The following is a 23,166-nucleotide window of genomic DNA, read 5'->3' on the forward strand; positions in this document are numbered from 1 at the left end:
GCGCTACCGCCCGTCTCGGCGTGACGACGCTCGTGGGGACGGACGGGGCCTTGATGATGATGATGATGATGGTGCTGAGGTGGTGTATGTCTTGTGGTGCTAGATGACCGTTCTATGTGTAGTGGATCGCGCATGACTCCACATCCAGCTGTCAAGATCGTCGTCTCATTCGCTCCCCCATTTTTTTAAGCACCTGTCATCGACGTTGTGGCTGGACGTCGGTAGGTAGGTAGGTAGGTAGGTAGGTAGCCGTGCTACCTACCTACTGCTCGTTTATCTGCTCGTTTATTGTCACCCGCGGGCCGCGGCGTGCTGTGTTGATGGCGATGGGGGCGCGGCGGGTAGCTGGTAGCGGGTAGCCTGGCTCGGCGAGGCAGGGATGAGCGGCATGTTGAAATTGATCGAGGCTGCGTGGCTCGATGTCGGGGGTCACCAGTATGGAGAGCAGGCGATTGATTGAAACGCGGTATTCGGCTTCGGGAAACAATGTTTATTGGTTCAGGTACAGCGAGTGTGGGAGACGAGAGAGGTGTTGTCGGTTGCGAGGTCCGAAGGGAAGAGATAGCTTCCCGTGACGCACTGACCGCCCTCGGGGCGAAAACACCTCCGTTTACGGCCAGCCTTTGGGGTTGCCACAATACTCCCCTCTTAGCCTTGGCGATACCACTTAGCTGGTACCCCAGCGTTACAGACGAAATAATGTCTTACAGTTACAGAAGCAAAATAATATTACAGTTACTTCCGACCTCTCTCGTGTCCTTTCTCTTGGTATCACACAAGTATATCAAAAAATGCATGTGGACCACGAATGTACACACATAAGTAAACTAAAATACACATCAATACAACATAAGTAAATCGAATACACATCAGTACAACATAAGTAAACTAAAGTACACATCAGTACAACATAAGTAAACTAAAATACACATCAGTACAACATAAGTAAATCGAATACCCATACTTTCCACGGAAAGGTAAACATAGAACAGTAAGGAATAAAAGTTTTGGAATTTCGCTTCCCGGAGCTACAGCGTATGTGGAGGATCGTACAATTCATAACAGCCACCATCATATATATAAAAACGGACTGTCGCTAAATATATTTGTATATTTGTATATTTGTATGTATATTTGTATATTTGTATGTATATTTGTATGTATATTTGTATGTATATTTGTATGTATATTTGTATATTTGTATGTATATTTGTATGTATATTTGTATATATGTGACGGACGATCAACCGTCAACCAGTATGGGGAACAAAAATTTTTTTTTTTTCATTTTTTTCATTTTTTTCATATTTTTCATATTTTTCATATTTTTCAGTTTTTTCATATTTTTCAGTTTTTTTCAGATTTTTTCAGTTTTTTTAATTTTTTTCATAATTTTCATTTTTTTCATTTTTTTAATTTTTTTCATTTTTTCAGTTTTTTCATTTTTTTCATTTTTTCAGTTTTTTCATTTTTTTCATTGCCGGGGGCGCTGGCGGCGCCGAAGGCGTCAGGGGCGCTGGGGGCGAAGCCCCCGGGGTGCCGAAGGCATCGGGGCGCTGGGGGCGCCGGAGGCGTCGGCGGCGCTGGGGGCGAAGCCCCCGGGATGCCGAAGGCATCGGGGACGCTGGGGGCGAAGCCCCCGGGGTGCCGAAGGCATCGGGGGGGCTGGGGGCGCCGGAGGCGTCGGCGGCGCTGGGGGCAAAGCCCCCGGGGTGCCGAAGGCATCGGGGACGCTGGGGGCGACGGGATGCCGAAGGCATCGGGGACGCTGGGGGCGCCGGAGGCGTCGGCGGCGCTGGGGGCAAAGCCCCCGGGGTGCCGAAGGCATCGGGGACGCTGGGGGCGAAGCCCCCGGGGTGCCGAAGGCATCGGGGGGGCTGGGGGCGCCGGAGGCGTCGGCGGCGCTGGGGGCGAAGCCCCCGGGGTGCCGAAGGCGTCGGGGGCGCCGGAGGCGTCGACGGCGCTGGGGCCGAAGGCCCCGGAGCGACGGAGGCATCGGGGGCAAAGGCGGCAGGAGGTCGGCGATGCACAAAACGTAGTTCGTAATTCGTAATCACTTCGTAATTCGTGCATCAATTTCTTTCCGAAACCAGTCGATTCAATATCTTTAACTTTATTTTTATTCGAGTTTCAATTCCTTTTCGAAACCACCCGTTGAAATCAACGGGCCCAACACTAGTTAGTTATAAAGACTGACAGTCTAATGTACACACGGAATGAGATCTAATAGCAGCGACTCCACGCTAGGCACACGTAATAATATACTCATTACATATGGTAAGAAAAAAAAAACGGTAGCGGGGGCCGGGGCGAGGGCGGAGGCCGAGGGGGCAGCGCTTAGCTGGAAAACGTCGACCGGCCGCTGTGTCTCGAAAACGCGGTCTGTGACCGCCGTCAGCTCTTTTATGTTGGTCGTCGTCATCGTTGCGAGCGCCGACTGCACGGGAACTGGAAGTCTTCGCGTCCACATGACTCTCAAGAAATCTGTCGAGCACGTGTTGCCCGCGGTCGCCTTCATCTGGAACCACAAGTCTGATGGTCGGCTGTCGCTGATCTGAAGATTCGCCATCAGTCTGTTGATGCGATTGTCGTGGCTGTCCGAGAACGCCTCTACCAGTCTTCTTTTGGTAGTTTCATAACGGTTTCCCTTGGCCTGCTCCAAAAGGATGTCTTGGATGAGCGGGAGGAACTTGTTGTCGAGGAGTCCCACGACCGTGGCGAATTTCGCCTCGTCCGACTTGATGAGCGCGCACGGAAACTGTGTTTCGAGTCGTGCGAACCACAGCTCGGGCGCTTCGTCCCAGAAGGGCGGAACGCGCACGGCTATCCTCGCCACTTCTATCTCTGCTCCTGAATAGGCTTCTGCCGCGGGGGTAGAGGCGGGGTGGCGGCGGGGGCCTCGTCGAGAAGGCCTGTGATGATGGGCGCCATGCTTGTACCGTACGTTTTTGACAGCTGCGTGTTTTGCTTGTACTTGTTTTGTAGGGGTCACCAGTATGGAGGATGAACGAATGAGACGACTGGCATGTTAATGCACGTGTTTATTATATGACAGCTGAAGACAGAGTGAGTAGCGGCTCTCCGAACCCAGCCGGGTTGGTCCCCACTCGCAGGAAGGCAACCAAACTCGACCATGTCGTATAAGCGAGCCGCCACAACATAATTTTTCGTTCGATAAACGCCGAAACATTTTTGCTGACTTGTATTCTGACGCGTAGCTACGAGTGCACGTGTGTGCATTCATATTGTAAGTACTCGACAATACGTCGTAAGCAATATTGCGCCGTATCGTCATGGCCTGCGATGTATAAGTAAGCCGATTTTGCCTTGCACTCGGCCAAAGTGCTGTGAACGTGACGTGACCGCGACGTGTAGGTAGATATGAATAGAAATGTAATAAAATGACATATTTGAAACGGAGTCGTGCAGTGCTGTTAAGTATGAACAGACCTTTACTCGTCACAAAGTCACTAAAATCTCCATAACGGAACATCTGGCAGCCGAAAAGTCCATCATACTAACGATAACTATCATAGTAACGAGAACTTGAGTGCCAAATATTGTGTATTCGCGATTTTCATGGCAAAAATTGTCTTTGTGACCACCCCAATGTGACGAAAAGTCCAATTGCCGTAGATATCGGTAGTGTGGACGTAGCCATTCAGCAATCCAGTGCAGCCAACTCCGATTTGGCCGTAAAGTTGTACAACGATATCTGTCAAAATTTAAAATTTGCGAAAAATAATCAAAACATCTTAAAATGGAGGCGAAAATAATTTAAAATCATCAAGAATACAATAAAAATATTATATCGAGAATTTGAGAAAAGATTCGTGCGTGGTTGCAATTGCGCAAGTGTGTGGGTGGTAGAATGAGTGTGAGTGTGAGTGGTGGTGTGAGTGCGAGTGAGTGAGTGTTGTGCGCGGCACGTGTATATCCGTCACCGGTGTCTGGGTTGAGAAAGGTGGAGCCGGCTGGTGCTTGGCCGGTGGTCAGACCCGGAGATGTCAGAAAATGCGGTCTGCGCCCCCCTCATGCCCGTCATCCCCGTCATCCCCGTCATCCCCCTCTGTGACGCCCTCAAAGACCTGCCGATCCGCATTCAGACGGCCAGCCTCAAGGAGCGCCGCCAGCTGGTGGACGTCGTCTGCGGAGTCCTCTACGCTCCAGGTTACTCTTTCGTTCGCACTTCATTCACTCTTCATTCACTCTTCATTCACTCTTCGTTCACTCTTCGGCCGCCGCACGCGTTCTAACCTAGAACCATTCGCCGTCTGTCATCCTATCACGTTGTGCATTTCGATTTTACATTTTGGTCAACGTGTACGCACTGCACTGCAACCAATATGACGAAGCCCGATCAAAATATTGCTATTGAATCATTCAATAGGATAAATGTACACTTGCTGTTTTCAAACATTCATCACTGTATTTTCAAGACAGCTTTTCGCTTACAAAATGTGTTGATGTCGTTGCTTTCAATGCTTCCAATGAACTATATGATTCGTTATGTGTTTTGAATAATTAAATTAAAAAATTAATTTAAATATTTTTACCAAAAAAAAGGGAAAATAAAACAATATGTTATACTATAATTTATTTATTTATTTATTTAATAGTTTTGGACCATTGTGGCATTACAGGAAGAACCTAATGCGCCACAATGGCCTACATTTGAAAAAGATATAAAAACAAGTAATAACAAAAGGAAAATAATACATCATTCAGAGAGAGAAAAAATAACAAAAGTGTAAAAATTAAAAATAAAATCCATAAATCCCATTCTTTGTTTACACTGAGCAAAATTAAAATAGTATATAAAAATGTACAAAGGAGAAAGAAAAAGTAAAATAAAATAAAACAAAATATGAATAAAAAATAAAATCACAGCGAGGCCCAAATGGAAGAGAGTAGATTAAGATTCCACTCATTCATCACATTCAAATTAAGAAAGTAATGATGAGCGCAGGTTACCAGATAAATATGTTAAGATAATATCCGACAATCTACGCTCCCCAAGGTGGAAAATATCACATTCAGGGACAGCAGCAACGATTTCATTGAGAAGTCGAATAGCTCTTGGAATAGGAGCCATTCGAAAAAGAAGTGTGCGAGCAGCAGGTACAACCATCAAATGATGATGTCTACCACGCACATAATTATTAGGGACATAAAGTCCCATAATATATATTTATAGTAGTTTTGGACCATTGGGGCATTACAGGAAGAACCTAATGCGCCACAATGGCCTACATTTGATTATGAAAAACAGAAAAATAAAATATAAAATAAAAAGCAAAAATGCAAAAGCAGAAAAACATGATAAAATGAAAAAATAAAAATAAAAAAACAGAAAACAAAAGAAAAATAATAAATATACAAAAGTGTAAAAATGAAATCCAAAAATCACATTCTTAGTTTCATATTAAACAAAAGAAAAATAGTACATAAGAAGAAAGAAAAAGAAAAAGTAAAAAAATAAAACAATATATAAATAAAAATAAAATATAATAATATATATAATCATCATCATCATCATCTACAGCCATTCACCATTCTCTCCAACACGCTTCTGTTTTGCGCAACTCTCATCCATCTCACTCCACACATTTTCCTAATTTCGTCTACCCATCTTCCCTGCAGTCTTCCTTTTATCCTTTTGCATTCCCTCAGGTACCATTCTAGCATTTCTTTTGTCCACCTTTCGTACATTCTTTCAGCCACGTGGCCCGCCCATTGCCATTGCAATCTCTTCACTCTATCCCAGTGGTTCTTAACCTGGGTTCGATCGAACCCCAGGGGTTCTGTGAGTCAGTCTCAGGGGTTCGGCGGAAGTCAAGACACACACCCGAATCACATGATTCGGGTGCCAATTAAGAAGGGTTCGGTGAATGCGCATATGAAACTGGTGGGGTTCAGTACCTCCAACAAGGTTAAGAACCACTGCTCTATCCACTATATCCACAAACCTTATACTTCTCACCCACGTATTCCGTTTTCTGTCTTTACAAAGCATACATCGTTCCATACTTTTTTGAGTGGATTGAACTTTGTGTAGCATCTTGGCGTTCAATGTCCAAGTTTCACATCCATACGTCATCACTGCCAAAACACATTGATTGAAGATCTTTTTCTTCAGGCAAAGTGGCATTTTTTTGATTTAACAACCGCATTCATTCGTCCAAATGCACTCCATCCCAATTTCATACGTCTCTTTATTTCTTCTTCTTAACTACCGGACGTGTTAATTATTTTACCTAAATAAAAATAATTATTTACTACTTCTACTGGTTTATCATCTAATGAAATGCTATCAGGCAGGCAATACTAGTGACCATTAGTTTAGTCTTTTCTACGTTAATTTTCAATCCTACTTTCCCTGTCCAGCTGTGTTAGTCTGTTAAGTAAGTCAACCGGATCGCGAGCTATTAAAACTATATCGTCAGCGAACCAAAGATGACTCAAGAAGCAACCTTTGATTTTTATTGCTGCTGTGTCGTGTCGCATTCCAAGTTCCTGAAAACTCCCTCAAGTACCGCATTTAATAACTTGGGCGAGATAGCATCTCCTTACCTTACTCCTTTTCCTATGCTAAATCTATCTGTATCTGAAACTATAGTATAATAATGAACCATAAATTTAGGTTTTTCAGTTTTATCTCGCAAATGGGTCCCAATTAGGGTTCTCAATTATTCGTAGTTTTCGAATATTCATATATCGAATAAAAATTGATGAAATATTAGAATATTCAAATAATATTCGTATTTTTCTTCGACTTACCATTACCTTACATTAGTGCAATAAATCAACAAATTATCATTAAAGTAATTAATGGTTAATTGTGATTAATTTAATTTATCATTAATTACTTTTATAATCGTTTACTTTTTTCATTTTTGACAATTTCCGAGAACATCAAAAGCAAATTTACAGTGGGTATATTGTATATATGTACATATGTATGTATGTATGAGTGACTTTTGGCAAATGTGTATAAAGAATGCTGCTTTCACTGCTTTCTAGGTATACTATTTACGACTGTTTGTTAGTCAACTATAAGACAAAATTTTCGAATATAAAAAAAGGACCATGGATTGTTGGAACAACATTATTGACACGGTTGTTTGAGTATAATGGGAAAGAAAATACGACTACCTATATTGCTCAAGTGTGCAATTTTTTTCATTCTAAGATATTTTTCAAATTTCACTCGAAATAGTATAAATGAATGTTTTACGAATTTTCGATTGATTATTCGTATAGATCAAAATCGAACCCTATGAGAACCTTAGTCCCAAGCATTTTGATGAAATTAAATGAGTCGCCATTTTCATGTACAAGGAACCGATTTAGCAATACATATCTCAACTTCAGGAAAACTCAGTTACAGGATTGATTTCTGGGAACTAATAATATAATAAAATCCTATACTTTTAAGTGAGCATTTTTCACGTTGAAATTATTTTCAAAATGCATCTGAAAGTATTTTCAGGTTCAATAAAGTGATGAAGCAAAGTCTCGACTTTGAAAAAAAATATTTAGATGGTTAAAATAACCAGATTAAACTGAATTGAAGGTTAAAAATAAAAGCTTTTTACAAGGTTTATATTAGTTTCATTGATACACCTAGCAAAAAAGCGATTTACACAGCCGATATATGTACATACATTGTACAGCATTAACTGTAATTATATTTAATAATTAAATTATGTGTGTAACATACTTTTATTTTTTATATTATTTATAGATATCACCGAGCAGATAGTGAAAGGCGTATGTCGTGCTATCCAGAGTACTCTTTTACGGTATCGGGATTCAACATCACAGTCGTTAGTCCTCAAACTGCTAGAATGTACTGTACAAAATCACAAAGACTGGATGTTGAAACACTTCACGCCCATACTTACCGAGATCGCCAATCAATACATCGTTTTAGTTCCTTCGTAAGCTCACCGTCTACTTGAATGCAAACTCTAATTCGTAAAATTGTGATATTAATCTTATTATTGTAATATTTCAGATCTAGTACGAGTCAGAGCAGTTTGTACGCTTTGAAATGGTCGTGCGCTCTTATTCGAAATGGATATGGGGAAAATTCCGACGCTGTTATAATTTCCACATTGATCATAGCCCAATCGGCCCTTCTGACCGCTGTTAACGCTCATGGAAATTTAAAAAAATATAGAAAGGCCTATCTTTCTGTAAGGCATTATCTGATATAACAGTACAATATTGTTATTTGTATATTAATTTTTTTTTATTTGCAGCTTCATCACTTATGGATTAAAATAGGGAGAAACTGTGAGGAAAGGTGGTTACAAACGTTGAGTGAATCCAATAAAGATGGTCCTCAAATATCTATTATGGTCGGAGCACTATGCAAACATTTGAAAAGTCAAGGAAAGTTGGCTTTATTCAACAATTATAAAGTTAGCATAATTTATTTCTTTCCTATTCTCATTTGTTATTATTTTTATTTGACAACATTTTAATTGGCGTATTTAATTTTAGGAAAAAAATATAGACGTTTTTATCAAAAATTTTATCAGTACTAAGATTCGTCCAAATCCACATTTGATTGAGGCCTGTCATTCATTTATCTACGAATTGAACCAAGATGACGTTAAAAATAAAATTTTACCTGCGGTTCAAAAGGCTATGCTACGAAATCCCGAAATCATAATCGAAACTGTGGGACTCATCCTCAATAGTCTTTCTCTGGATCTAAGTTCTATCGCTTTAGATATTTCAAAAACCCTCATAGGTCGGTGTTTGCTCCCATTTTTATTTTTTAATTGCTTATGAATGCACTTATTTACACATTTTAATTGTTTTCAGGATATTTACATTCCAACGATGAGTCTGTAAGATCAGAGGCAGCCGTTGCTTGTAAAATACTATCGTTAAAGTCATCAAATCCTGACGTAATTATATCTATCATGAAACAATTGTTTGATGTTTTCAATGGAGCCAATGGAAAACTTACTTTGGCCGAACATAAAACTGGCCTTTTATTGGTATAATATATTATACTATGTGGTTATTTATTTTTTTATACGAAATTGAATAGAAAATATTGAAATTTTTGCTGATTTTTTAGGGTGCTGGAAATTTCTCTTACAATAAAGTAAACGAAATTGAAAGTACAAGAGTTTTCAATGAAATATCTAAACTATTTTTCAAAGTATTAGAAACTGAAAGTCATGAAAAAATATTATGCTATTGCCTTGAAAAATTTTCTTTGTGGAGTTCTAATATTTCGTGTGATTTGCCAGATTACGTAGTAGAAGCTTATAAGGTATGGGTAATACCTAAAATAGTTTGTTTTAAAAAAAGTACGTTATTTTTTAATATACATATATTATTTTATTTATGTAGAAAGGGACCAGTCTAAAAAGTGCCACACCACTAGTTAAAATCGCTTATTTGCAATGGCTCGGCCAATGCTTGAACAAAACTGCAACGAAGCAAAAGACATGGGACACTTTAAATCCGATTCTTGTCAAAATAGCAGAAAAGGCTATTCAACAACCTTTACAAGTAAGCATTATTAATTTTTGAATTAATATGATATACATATGTACTTATGACGATTCAATATCAAAATTTTAATTATAGAGTCTCGTAGTGAGTGAAGGATTATGCGCAGTGTACGTTTTACTGAAACTTGACACTCAGTGCACAATTCCTAGTAAATATCCTGCGATATGGACATCCTTGATAAATTCAGATAAGCAAATTTTCCTTCAAGAGAAATTTTTATCCTCAACTACGGAAGACGGTACATTCTTTATAAACACAATCAAATGTTTTTTAAGTGATCTTAAATAATATATTTTATTTTTTTTACAGTAATAATTGTCGTGATCCAAGTCTGCCACAATATACTGGCTAATTACGAATTGAACAAAAGCGGTGATCTATCAATAATCGCACGAGGGTTGATCCATTGTAGTCTTTCGTCGGTGAGATCTGTGAACTCGGCTGCCGTAGAATTTATCAGACAACTCGTCACCGAATCGAAAAGTGCACCGTTAGCTATGCTCTTAGTAGCGCAGCTGACTGCATACTTGGACGGAATTAAGACGTCAAATAGTACAACAGACACTTCGGAGTCATCGACAGATGTCACCGGAAAGGCAATCGCTGATTCTGTTTTTGCTATTTGTTCTTATAATGGTTAGTCTTTGTTTTTTAATTTAATCGGTTAGTTATTTAATTATGATATGTTAACTTATATGTTGTTCTTTTAGATTATTCACCTAAGGATTCTGAATTGCTCGCTATAGAAGTCTTACTATCCACTCATCATCCGTTGGTTTTGAATTATGGCCTGTGGTTGAAGATCGCCAAGCATTTGAAATTGCAGCCTAAACAACTCATTGCTCTATACGGGCAAATTATCAATGATTCGTATATTTCCGGATTTCGCTGTACTGGTGTTAGTAAAATTACATTTTATATACTAAAAATTCTGTTTTAAGAGATTTAAACGTTGTTGATTTGATTTGAACCTCACCACTGAATTTAAAATTGTATTAATTCTATTTTAGAGTTACGATAATGTAATCAGTACACTGGTAGCCCAAAATCCAGACGTTATTCTGCCAAGTATCGTTTCATATATCGTTGAAACATTGGATGACTCTGAACTGTTGAAGATATCTAGAGATGAATACTTTACTTTTCTCACACCAGAAGGAGAATTATTTGATAAGAGTGTAATACCCGGGTAATTTTCTATTTTATGCAACTTACATAGTATAATTTAATGTAACTGTGAATTCATTCTATTTCTGTAATGATTTACATAGAAGCGAAGACAACTCAGAGATGAATATGAAACGAGAAAGTAAAGCGTATTCGTACAAAGATCAATTGGAGGAATTGCAATTGAGAAGGGAGCTGGCAGATCGTAAGAAGAAGGAAGGAAAAAATGCCGCCCCGAAGGAACTCACGGCAAAACAGAAAGAAGCCATTAGAATCCAAACTAACAAAGAGAATATCACCAGAAAGAAGCTCACTGAGGTATGCACAAATTGTTAATGACTTGCATATAAATTTCGATGTTGCTAATAATTCAAAATCATCTTTCAGCTGGAAGCTAAGCTCAATTGTGTGGAACATTTAATAACAGCATCAAGCGTAGGAAATCCCATCGCTTTGGGCAGACACGCATCTATACTCCTATCTAAGATATTAAATGCTTTGAGATCTCCTCTCGCTGCTCCCCGTTTAGCATCGCTTGCAATCCATTTACGCTCTGCCTTTTGGCCTATAAACTTAGAAGCACTTGGAGATACTGTCGCTCACGTAACACTGAGGTAATAATAATCTGAATATAAATTTTCAATAATCTATAGAAAATGTGCTCATTTAACAATGCTTACAGGTTATACAAGCCGCAATGTGATCTTGATTCAAATTGGGAAGAAGAGAATATCAATAAGGCAATATCGAGAACCATCGAGCTGTTGTATTCGCGCACTGTTTTTAGTCACAATTACAGAATGAACAAGGATGCCGATATTACATCGTTTAACAGCGTCGATCGTAATCATCAGTATAAATGTTTCTTATCGGCTCCAGCCTTTTGCTATTGCTTCCATTTAATCTATTTGAGCTTGACGTCGTCGTACGCTCAAAGCGACTCAAAAATGGTGCAATACGGACTACAGATCATCTCACATCATTCCAAAATGCGAGGTGATTCCAATATGAATAAAAATGATTTGCATCATCCGGAATTATTACCGATCCAACAAATGTTCCAGTTGCTTATTGATATTATAAGTGAGGTTTATTATGTTTTATTTTTATATAGTATCGTTTGATTGTTTTTTATTTAATATTTTTTATTTGTAGGTAATCATAATGGTCGGATTCAATCTCAAAGTATTGCTACTCTGTTGGAAGTCTCTATGGCTGTTTCAGGCGGTGAAGGTTGTGGAAGAGCTTCGAACGCTGAAATTGATTGCTTATTATCGGGACTACAAAATCCATCGGAAGTAAGCATTAAATAATAATATATATAAAAAAAAGTTTTTTAAAAACAAGCTTTTCTATGTTTTGTATATAAAAATATAAATCTCGTAAAATATCGCAGATCAGTCTCTTCAAAGAAAACAGACAAAATCTGAGAGTTGTAAACAAACTTCGACTGTCAGACATAAATGTCAACAATGAAGTCTCGGTGTTTAGCCACAAGAATATCGAATTATAATATAAACATTTTAACATTCATTATATAACCTATTAGTGAAGTAAAAATATATATAAGAGATAATGAGAGCCTATAATGCAAATTTTATAAGATATAGTTTGAAAAATATAAAGTTATAGGCGTTTAAACAATTAAAATCTGTCGAAACGAGAGGGTGGCGGAATGTCAAACATATAAGGTTACTGACTGCTAAACGTCAAGATGTTCAAAATGTTTGCATTTTTAAACATGTCTATTACGATTATTTTTCACCATTGAACTATCAGAATCGATTTAAATTAACATCGTTGACCAAACCACGCAAAATGGCAAATTTTCAAAACGATTGGAAGACTGTAGTGTTAGCGAAGTGAAACATAGAATAGTCTAGTAACTAGTAAAAAATATATATTGTGTTTACAAATGTAAAAATGCACATTAAATAATAATTTTATAGGTTGTAAGAGATGCCTCACTTCGAGCTCTGATGAATCTTGTCAACGTTTTCCCACACAAAGATGAAGATTTTGAACAAATTCAAATACTTACTAAACGTTTATGGATTGCTAAATTCGATGTCTTAGAAAGTAACAGGTAAATATTTATCACTATACAAAGTGATGTTTAAAAAAATAAATAAATGATCATGCTTTCGTTTTGAAATTTATTACATGTTATATTTTATGTTTTTTACTTTATTTTCATAGGAAAATAGCCGAAGAGTTATGGCGTGCTAGCAATTTAGAAGCTGGAGTGTTTCTAGTCGAAACCGTCACTGCAGAAGTGGCACATCCCGTGGAAGAAATTCAAAAAGCTGCAGCATCAGCACTCGCCGCCTTACTCGAAGTTGATCGTACGCTCGTTACTCCCATAATGGACACTCTTTTGAAACTCTACAATGACAAACTTAACGTGAGTATAACAAATTCATTCATCTGATGAAATAAATTCCAGTTGGGTTTAACCGGAGACATGTTTAGATGATCCCTGCGAAATTGGACGAGTTTGGTCACGTCGTAGAACCACCGATCGATGAATGGGGTGGAAGGCGGGGCGTTGGGTTAGCTTTGAATGCTCTCGCACCACTACTTGAACGTGAAGCCGTCGGCAAAGTTGTTAAATTCTTCGTTTCGAGCGGTCTCGGAGACCGAGCCGAAGAAGTTCGCAAGGAAATGTTCAACGCCGCGATGACTGTCGTCGAATTGCATGGAAAGGTTTGTACACACAAGCTATTCGGTAATCATTTTTAAATTTGTATTTTTAACTCGTGCTTAATTTTAGGATACGGTTAGCGATCAATTGCCCGTTTTTGAACAATTTTTGGATAGGGCACCTAAGACGGGTAGTTTTGATGTGGTTCGTCAGGCTGTTGTTATTCTCGTCGGGTCCTTGGCTCGGCATCTCTCGCCCGAAGATGCTCGTATTAAGCCAATCACCTTACGGTTGGTTACGGCTTTATCTACGCCCTCTCAACAGGTATTGTTTTAATTTATAGCTAATGCATCTTTTAGTCTTATTGCAGAATTTTATTGACTTTTTTTTTGTTTTGTTTTAAGGTTCAAGAAGCTGTTAGCAATTGTTTGCCATATTTGATTACATCTCCAGTGCTTCGTGATGAAACTGGGACTATCGTTAATAAGTTGATGCAGAAATTATTGAAAGCCGAGAAGTACGGGGAACGAAAGGTTTGCTGTTGTTTTTAATGTGACGTTCAATTTCATGAAACATTTATTTAGATAGTTCTGAAAATAATTTAATATTTTTATAGGGTGCTGCTTATGGCTTAGCAGGCATCGTTAAAGGTCTTGGAATACTGGCTTTGAAACAATTGGATATTATGACTCGGTTAACTGAGGCTATTCAGGATAAAAAAAATTATAAACATAGAGAAGGTTAGTTATTTTTTTTATACGTATTTATGAAATGAGTTTAAGTTTTACGAAATATATGTGCAGCCATAAGGAACTGATAGAGCTATTGCATACCAGTCACAGTAGAGCAGAGCATTGTAAGCTCTGGATATTTGCGGTACACATTGTTTACGACTCGTAGAGTTTGTCAGCTACATACATACATACGAGTATGTACTTCATCGGCAGTCGCTAGTTATTCCGTATATATGCATAGTGACAAAACACTAACTAACATCGATTTTCTCCCTCACACGCGATCTCACTCGCACGCATTAGGCTCAAGTGCTGTTCGGGGAACACATTTTACCGCGGTGCACAGGTTACGATGCTCTGCAGTAGAGGTTGTGGATTCTAGTCCTGGGTAAATACACTTCTGGCGAGATATTGTGCTTAATAAAATACAGATTGGCCGTCTCTTGATAGAATTTTCCGATTTTTCTAGCTTAATTGTTGTGATGAATCCAATAAAACGGTATTATCCCCTTAAGTTTCTCGAGAATTCGATTTATTAGCATCTCGAGTTTGTGGAATCTTATAAATTGCTATCTGCATTATGTATTTCTCGTATTTCAAAAATTTGTTGATTGTATATAGATGTCACTATTTTATTATGTCTGATTTATTGTTATTGTTAGTACAAAAATACTCTAACCATATGTGTCGTCTTGAGATAATTCCTATCATGGCACATACAACGTGTGTATGTAATAAAATAAATGTAATTTTGTATTTACTTTAGGTGCCCTCTTTGCATTTGAAATGCTGTGTACAAAGCTCGGAAGACTGTTTGAGCCGTATATAGTTCACGTTTTGCCACATCTGTTACTGTGCTTTGGCGATTCTTCACAGTACGTTCGTACAGCTACGGACGATACTGCCAAAGTAGTGATGGGTAAATTGTCTGCTCACGGTGTAAAGTTGGTTTTGCCGTCTTTGTTGGCTGCTTTAGAAGACGACAGCTGGAGGACCAAAACTGGTATGTGTAAATCTAGTAATTAAAAATTTTTTTATCAAACTTTTTGTTAAAATATATATCATTGCAGGTTCTATTGAACTCCTCGGCGCAATGGCTCACTGTGCTCCTAAGCAATTATCTTCATGCCTCCCGAGCATTGTACCCAAACTCATCGAAGTGTTGAGCGACTCACATATCAAAGTACAGGAGGCTGGAGCTGCCGCTTTGAAAGAAATCGGTTCCGTCATTCGAAATCCTGAAATTCAAGGTTTGCCTCATTTAATACATAATAATTCATTAATTAAACATGGCAGATTTAATAGTAAACATTCATTTGTTTGATGTTTGAATATTTAACGACAGCCAATCAGAAACGAATTACACACACACATTGAAGGCTCTTTGTTTTGTATATAAGATATGTATGTATGTATTGTGCATAATGTTTGGTAATTTTCTACTAATAAATTTTATTTTTGCAGCTATTGTTCCTCCGTTATTGGAAGCCTTACAAGATCCTTCTAATAAGACTTCCGCTTGCCTTCAAACTCTTCTCGATACACAGTTTGTTCATTTCATCGATGCGCCTTCTCTCGCTCTCATTATGCCTGTGGTGCAACGTGCATTCATGGATCGGTCAACGGAAACTAGAAAAATGGCCGCTCAGATCATTGGAAACATGTATTCTTTAACCGACCAGAAAGATCTTATGCCATATCTACCAAATATTATACCTGGATTGAAGACATCTTTGTTAGATCCAGTTCCCGAAGTATGATATATGATATATTTATATTTGTTTTTATTTTATTGGTATTACTGTTAATGTTTTTATGATTTTTTTTTTTTAGGTGAGAAGTGTTTCTGCAAGAGCTTTAGGTGCAATGGTTCGCGGAATGGGAGAAGCAAGCTTCGAAGATTTGTTGCCTTGGTTGATGCAAACGTTAACGTCTGAAACTAGCAGTGTAGATCGATCAGGTGCTGCTCAAGGATTGTCCGAAGTCGTAGCTGGACTTGGTGTCGAAAAATTGCACAAACTTATGCCGGGTATTAATATATTCAATAAAAATTACGTATACGTCTCGATATAATACATTTACAATTGTTTTTATTATTTTATTAGACATCATAGCTACATCCGAGAGGACAGACATAGCACCTCACGTCAAAGATGGTTATATTATGATGTTCATTTACATGCCTGGATCTTTCACCAATGAATTCACACCATACATCGGTCAGATAATCAATCCTATTTTAAAAGCATTAGCTGATGAAAACGAATATGTAAGAGATACAGCACTCAAAGCCGGTCAGAGGATAGTAAATTTGTACGCCGATTCGGCAATTATGCTCCTTTTACCTGAATTGGAGAAGGGATTGTTCGACGATGATTGGCGTATTCGTTATAGTTCAGTACAACTGTTGGGAGATTTGTTGTATAGAATATCTGGTGTGTCGGGTAAGATGAGTACCGAGACGGCGTCTGAAGATGATAACTTCGGTACTGAACAATCGCATTCAGCTATCATGACAGCACTGGGTCAAGAACGTCGTAATCGAGTACTGGCTGGCCTTTACATGGGCCGAAGTGACGTTGCTCTCATGGTCCGACAAGCCGCTCTTCACGTATGGAAAGTCGTTGTTACAAATACACCTCGTACTTTACGTGAAATTTTACCTACACTCTTTGGACTGCTTCTTGGCTGTTTAGCGTCGACTAGTTTCGATAAGAGGCAAGTTGCTGCACGTACTTTGGGAGATTTAGTACGCAAGTTGGGTGAGCGAGTCCTTCCGGAAATTATTCCTATTCTTGAACGTGGACTGCAGTCTGATCGACCTGACCAACGGCAAGGTGTCTGTATTGGTTTGAGCGAAATCATGGCGTCAACGTCTAAAGACATGGTTTTGTCGTTCGTCAATAGTTTAGTACCGACTGTAAGAAGAGCTTTGTGCGATCCGTTGCCTGAAGTCCGCTGTGCTGCTGCGAAGACCTTCGACAGCTTGCATTCAACCGTCGGAGTTAGAGCATTGGACGATATATTACCTGCTATGTTGAATGGATTGAATGATCCCGATCCGGATGTAGCTGAAGCAACCCTTGACGGATTGCGACAGGTCATGGCTATTAAATCAAGAGTCGTTTTGCCGTATTTAGTACCGCAACTATCCGCACCTCCAGTTAATACTAAAGCACTTTCTATATTGGCGTCTGTTGCTGGTGAAGCTCTCACAAAATACTTGCACAAGATTCTGCCTGCTCTTTTGAATGCTCTATGCGGAGCCCAAGGTACACCGAATGAGGCTCGCGAATTGGAGTATTGTCGTGGAGTAGTGCTGTCTGTGAGCGATGAAGCTGGAGTGAGGGCTGTTATGGATGCACTCTTAGAAGGATCCAGATCACCGGTCGCTTCTCAACGACGAGCTGCGGCTACGTTACTCGCCGCTTTCTGTTCTCACACTCGCGCTGATTACACGCATTATATTCCGCAATTGTTGCGTGGTTTGATTCACTTGTTCGGCGATACCGATAATGACGTGTTGCTGATGGCATGGGAGGCTTTGCAGGCTGTCACTAAGAGTATGGATGCGGAACAGCAAATTAATCACGTTTCCGATGTCAGACAAGCAGTCAGATATGCCGTGAGCGATCTGAAAGGTGTAGACCTCTTACCTGGATTCTGCTTACCTAAAGTAATTACAAAGATTATACACATTAAAGTTGTTTTTGAATTATTTATTTATTAATTCTTTTTGATTCTTTTTAGGGTATTACTCCTATACTTCCATTGTTCAGAGAATCTATTTTGAACGGCTTACCTGAAGAAAAAGAAGCTGCAGCATTGATGTTAGGTGAAGTTATTAATCTAACGTCTGCTGCTTCACTTCAACCATCAGTCGTTCATATTACCGGTCCTTTGATCCGTATATTGGGTGATAGATTTAACGCTAACGTCAAAGCAGCCGTATTGGAAACTTTAGCTTTACTATTAGCAAAGGTTTTTACATTTTTTCCCATATAGTAGTTCTCGAAAAGAAAAGTCGAAAGCTTTATTCAATTAATAATGGTATTTTTTTTTGTTTAGGTTGGAGTAATGTTGAAACAATTTTTGCCGCAACTTCAAACTACGTTCTTGAAAGCATTGAACGATCCCAATAAACAAGTCAGAGTTAAGGCTGGATATGCTCTCAGTCAATTAGTAGTCATTCATACAAGAGCCGATCCACTCTTTGTCGAAATGCACAATGGAATCAAAAACTCGGAAGATCTAAGCGTCAAAGAAACCATGCTTCAAGCGCTGCGCAGTATTATTACCGGTGGTGGAGACAAGATGTCGGAAACTTTAGCCTTGAGTGTACTCACTACGTTGACGTCTGCCAACTTGTTGGGACATTCAGACGATCCACCAAGAGGAGCCGTCGGTGGCTGCTTAGGAGCTCTGCTTCATTGTTTGCCCGCTGCGACTAGAGATATGGCTTTGCAAAATCAATTGTTGTCTGACGATACATCAGATTGGACACTGCATCACGGTAGATCTTGTGCATTATTTGTTGCATTGAAAGAACACCCCGATGCCGTATTCACTAATCAATACAAGGATAAGATTTGTAAGACGCTTTTAAGCTATTTGACAAGCGATAAGGTACCCATTGCTTGCAATGGTATAAGAGGAATCGGTTATCTTTTCAAATATCTGCAAATTGAAAAATTACCCATACCGCCTGTTCTCATCGTTCCTTTCGCTAGAGTAAGTGTTCGATATTTTAATGGCTCCATGTAAGGTTTTTGAATTTGTGTAATTTTTTGTTATTATTTTTGCAGACTATGAACCATGCTAATAATGATGTCAAACAACTCTTGGCTAGAGTATGCACAATGCTTGGAAAATCTGTACCACCTGAAAACATGGCACCGGAACTATTAAAACTATTACTGCCGACTTTAGTAAACGGCACAAAGGAAAAGAACGGTTATGTGAAAGCCAATTCAGAGATTGCTCTTATTTCAGTTTTACGATTGCGACATGGAGATGAAATTCAAAAGGTATGGTTTTTAGCGTCGTCTTATTCTCTTATGAAATAAACATGACTGAATTAAAAAAATGATTTTTGTATTTCAGAGATGCCTTCAATTGTTGGAAGTCGGTGCATGCGAGTCATTAAATGACGTAGTCAGTAAGGTCCTTAAGAAAACTTTAAATCAACCAGAAGGAAAGGAAGAAGAATTGGATTGCACTTTGATTACCTAATTCGACCCAAATTTTAAATTTCATATTAAAAATTGTAGTATCTTAAAAGTAATTACACTTGTTACATGGTCTAATTTGATAATACATACATACATTTGAACTATTGCAAGTGTGCCTATTTGTTGTGCTTTTTTGTAAATATAATATTCACTTTTGGTACAACAGATATTACTACTTTTGATATTAACTATTTACTACTACTACATATTACTGTCAAATTTGCTAATCAAATGGTCGGTGCATAGTTTAAGGGGCACCCCAAAGAAGGGACACTTTCGAGAAGTATATCGTCATTTTGTAAATCACTTTTTAAATGTGCATGTATACATGCTATATATTTTATTATTTAACTTATGAAATTCATTTTATGATAATAATTATATACCGAGATATAGACGAAACGTGAAACAAATTGTGATATGCTGATATGATGATGAAATAAAAAAAAGAGGAAAATAAAATACATTTTATTTCAAAAATTTGTATTATTTATTGAAATTTTATATACAGAATGATCTTCATATTGGAATTGCTATATAATATACGTACATAAATCACGCAAGATACTTTTAGGCTTTCCTTACCGTTAATCCATTAGTACACATTCCGATTATTGCCATTGCAATGTTAAAAAAAAAATATGGCTACCGTTTTCACAGATACATATCAACTATCAGAATATGAACAAGCTGGTTTGAGAGCAATTTGCTTCAAATCGTAAAATTAAAATAAACAGCATTCTTAAAAAAAAACCTTACATATCGAAAATAAAATACATAATTAAACCTATTCTATTCCATACAACATCAGAGTACGATCCATACTAGTCGATGCCAAGTATTGGGCATGTCGTCCAAATCTTACTCCCGTCGCAGCCGCTGTATGGTCATTGAACACCTTCAACTCTTGCCATTGTTTGCACAAGTACACCCTTATATCGGAGCCGGCGATGGCAAGATAAGTACCGCTCTGATCAAAGCATAGATCTTTAATTTGATACGAATCTTCCAATTGTATCGTCTTGAAATTCTTCAGTTTTCTCAAATCCCATAGTTTGACGCAGGCGTCGTCAGCAGCCGTAGCCAAATAATAACCATTCTCGGAAAAGGATATGGTCGTTATCGGTCCTGTGTGACTTGCGAAATTTGCCACGTTACTTTGCTCCTTCAAATCCCAGATCTTTACCAGGGAATCTTCGGTACCGGTGCCGAAGATCAAACCGTCAGGATGGAATTGAGCCGTCGTCAAGCCGACTCCAGATGAATCGGACACTTTAGTTAGAAGTTGACCAGTGCGTATATCAGAGAATGCCCAGTGCTGGTCGATAGAAGTAGAAAGAATGTAATCTCCAGTAGGATGGAGTGATAAACCGGTGACGGGTCCGTCGTGCGAACGAAGTATTACCGTCGTTTGCGATCTAAAAATACATAAATTGTACAATTTATCAAAAAAAATCAATCAAGTTGCTGTAGAACGGAGTATAATTTTAAAAAACTAACGTGGGTATGTTCCAAACACGGATGGTAGAATCTGGAGATGCAGTAATGACGGTATCTTCATTTGGATGATAAATAACACGAGTGACTTTCTTAGTATGTCCTTTCAAAATAGCGACTACCTGCTCCGTATCTTTGTTGAAGACTGTGGCATTCTTATCATTACCACCGGTCAAGATCTTACTATGATCGGATGGATTTATATCGAGAGCCAATATTCCAGGAACACTAGCAGAATGCAAGCCCTAAAATCAACATATTGCTTCAGTAAAAAGAACATTTTTATCACAAGATAAAGATATGACCACAAATTACCGGATGTGAAGCGAGAGTGATAAAACTACGAAGCGTATCCGGAGAGACGAGACCTTCTGGCACGGTTCTGCCTCGTCGCTTTCGTTCCTGTGTTAGAATTGTAGCACGTTCTTGCAGTCTTTGAACAACCTCCGGACCCATACCAGCCTGAGCCAACGGTTGAGCGGCCCACCCACCAGCTTCTGCAGAGGCTGCCTGTATAGATTTCAAATTAGTACACACCTCTTACATTCTACAATGTAATAATCAATATAGATTTGTACTTGTTGAGGATGTGGAGGATTGGCAGCAGTAATTCCGGCTTGCGGCTTCAATGTGGCCAAAGCTTCTCTGGCGGCAGTTACTTCTTTGGTGAGACGAGCTATTACTCTGCACGCTGCATCGTGCTGATAGAGGGCGTGACTCAATTCCTAAAAGTATCACAGTTTTTAACAATGGAATAAATATATGTACAATAATGAATCAATTTAAATTTACCTGTCTTGCAGTTTGCAATTGTTGACGTTGAGTGAACGCGTGCAGCATTAAGGCGTCCCACTCGTCTTGCATACTCTTGAGAGTAGCTGGTATACTTGTACCACTCGGCGGTTTCGGTTTAACAATCGGTGGTGCTAGAAAAGCATTTAAAATACTTGATAGAAATGTATTGTTTGAATGTGTAAAGTAAAGAATTTCAAATCTAGTATTAATTTTAGAACTGTTTTCAATGATCATTACTCCAAAGCAAAAGTCAAACGGTGACATAAAAAATGGCGCGAAATAATTGAAGTCGAATGACATCAGCTGGAGGGGGAGGGGGAGGGGGAGCGGGTGCAGATGAGGTTAACGAGCTTACTTTTGATTTCGATGAGTTCGTTCGCCGCGAGTGGCTTTCCGTTGAGGGGATCCACGCCATTCTCGGTGATGTACTTCTCGATGAGCCTCCGCTCGAAGACGCCTCCTGAGACGGGAGACACGACGGGCTGCTCCGGCACCTCGCTACTTACTGCAACACAAAAAGCGCGAAAGCACTGTTAACACACTGTGGGCGAGACGAACGACGAACGCGTGACTCTGACTCGAAGACTCACTGGCGCAGCAGAGCGACATCGCGATGTAATTTCAAGACCACCACGGCTGACTGTGGCTCTGACGAGGCTGGTTTGTCAAACGCCGGCTCAAACGCGCTAACCTCAACGAGACGCGCCGCGCGAACGAACGCATACATACGCGTGAAACACGACCTAACCACGCCAAACGCGGCCATTACACACGAATGCCAACTTCACCTCAATCGTTGTAATTAATGTTATTTTATTAACCCTTTGCCCGCGTCACCAAATTTAGCGAACATGCCCTGTACGCGGCTGCTTTTTTGCGGATTTTGTTATCGCGTTTTCGACTATAAATATAGGTTGTAATATTTTTTTGAATTTTACAACCTATATTTATTTTTTTTAACTACTGCCATCTATTGAATTTGGTTAAAGTATACATTTAGTAATATTTTCAACCAAGTTATAAAATTTTAACACAATAGACGGCTCTTATACAGGTTGGAACTTCCAAGACATCTATGCGTGTCTCACGCGCTGAGGGCATGTTCGCTAGGACATGTATAGTAGTCGTACGCGGTGGAAAGGTTAAAAACCTCCTTTACGTTTCACTTACGATTACAATTCAGGAAAAGATTTGCCTCTTATCCGATCGTTTTCATACTTTGCCATATTGCTCATTTTGGTCATCAATATAAGTATATGGATCTTCCGCCATTACGATAGAGATAAAATATCGTTTAACCTTAGTCGTACGCGGTGGAAAGGTTAAAAACCTCCTTTACGTTTCACTTACGATTACAATTCAGGAAAATATTTGCCTCTTATCCGATCGTTTTCATACTTTGCCATATTGCTCATTTTGGTCATCAATATAAGTATATGGATCTTCCGCCATTACGATAGAGATAAAATATCGTTTAACCTTAGTCGTACGCGGTGGAAAGGTTAAAAACCTCCTTTACGTTTCACTTACGATTACAATTCAGGAAAATATTTGC

At 39.0% G+C, this 23,166-nt stretch overlaps 2 protein-coding genes across 2 annotated transcripts; one reads left to right on the top strand and one right to left on the bottom strand.

The window, feature by feature from the left end:
- The first annotated feature begins 3,339 nt into the window (after positions 1-3,339).
- Positions 3,340-19,795, top strand: l(3)80Fj (lethal (3) 80Fj). Its single transcript, XM_077444423.1, has 31 exons — positions 3,340-4,170; positions 7,748-7,943; positions 8,021-8,201; positions 8,268-8,429; positions 8,512-8,764; positions 8,839-9,017; positions 9,101-9,298; positions 9,379-9,540; positions 9,619-9,781; positions 9,853-10,179; positions 10,254-10,441; positions 10,554-10,732; positions 10,815-11,028; positions 11,098-11,324; positions 11,393-11,793; positions 11,866-12,008; positions 12,660-12,796; positions 12,910-13,114; positions 13,183-13,416; positions 13,484-13,678; positions 13,759-13,887; positions 13,971-14,094; positions 14,855-15,091; positions 15,159-15,338; positions 15,553-15,842; positions 15,922-16,117; positions 16,194-17,764; positions 17,839-18,069; positions 18,157-18,819; positions 18,894-19,115; positions 19,192-19,795. Exons 1-31 carry the CDS (start codon positions 4,005-4,007, stop codon positions 19,318-19,320), a joined length of 8,082 nt encoding a protein of 2,693 aa, XP_077300549.1. The 5' UTR covers positions 3,340-4,004; the 3' UTR covers positions 19,321-19,795.
- Positions 19,772-22,388, bottom strand: Prp19 (pre-mRNA processing factor 19). The gene is made up of 7 exons (XM_077444424.1): positions 22,202-22,388; positions 21,967-22,116; positions 21,609-21,742; positions 21,395-21,541; positions 21,132-21,326; positions 20,820-21,061; positions 19,772-20,737 (listed from the first exon to the last, which is right to left on the bottom strand). The coding sequence occupies exons 1-7, from the start codon at positions 22,218-22,220 to the stop codon at positions 20,107-20,109; spliced, it is 1,518 nt and encodes a 505-aa protein (XP_077300550.1). The 5' UTR covers positions 22,221-22,388; the 3' UTR covers positions 19,772-20,106.
- Positions 22,389-23,166: the final 778 nt, after the last annotated feature.

Source organism: Arctopsyche grandis, chromosome 13, assembly GCF_051622035.1.
Source record: "Arctopsyche grandis isolate Sample6627 chromosome 13, ASM5162203v2, whole genome shotgun sequence".
Classification (NCBI taxonomy): domain Eukaryota; kingdom Metazoa; phylum Arthropoda; class Insecta; order Trichoptera; family Hydropsychidae; genus Arctopsyche; species Arctopsyche grandis.

Coding starts and splice junctions, on each gene's coding strand:
- Prp19 (XM_077444424.1), bottom strand. Junction 21,542..21,608: donor AATTGCAAACTGCAAGACAG/GTAAATTTAAAT, acceptor TGATACTTTTAG/GAATTGAGTCACGCCCTCTA. Junction 20,738..20,819: donor CGTGTTTGGAACATACCCAC/GTTAGTTTTTTA, acceptor ATGTATTTTTAG/ATCGCAAACGACGGTAATAC.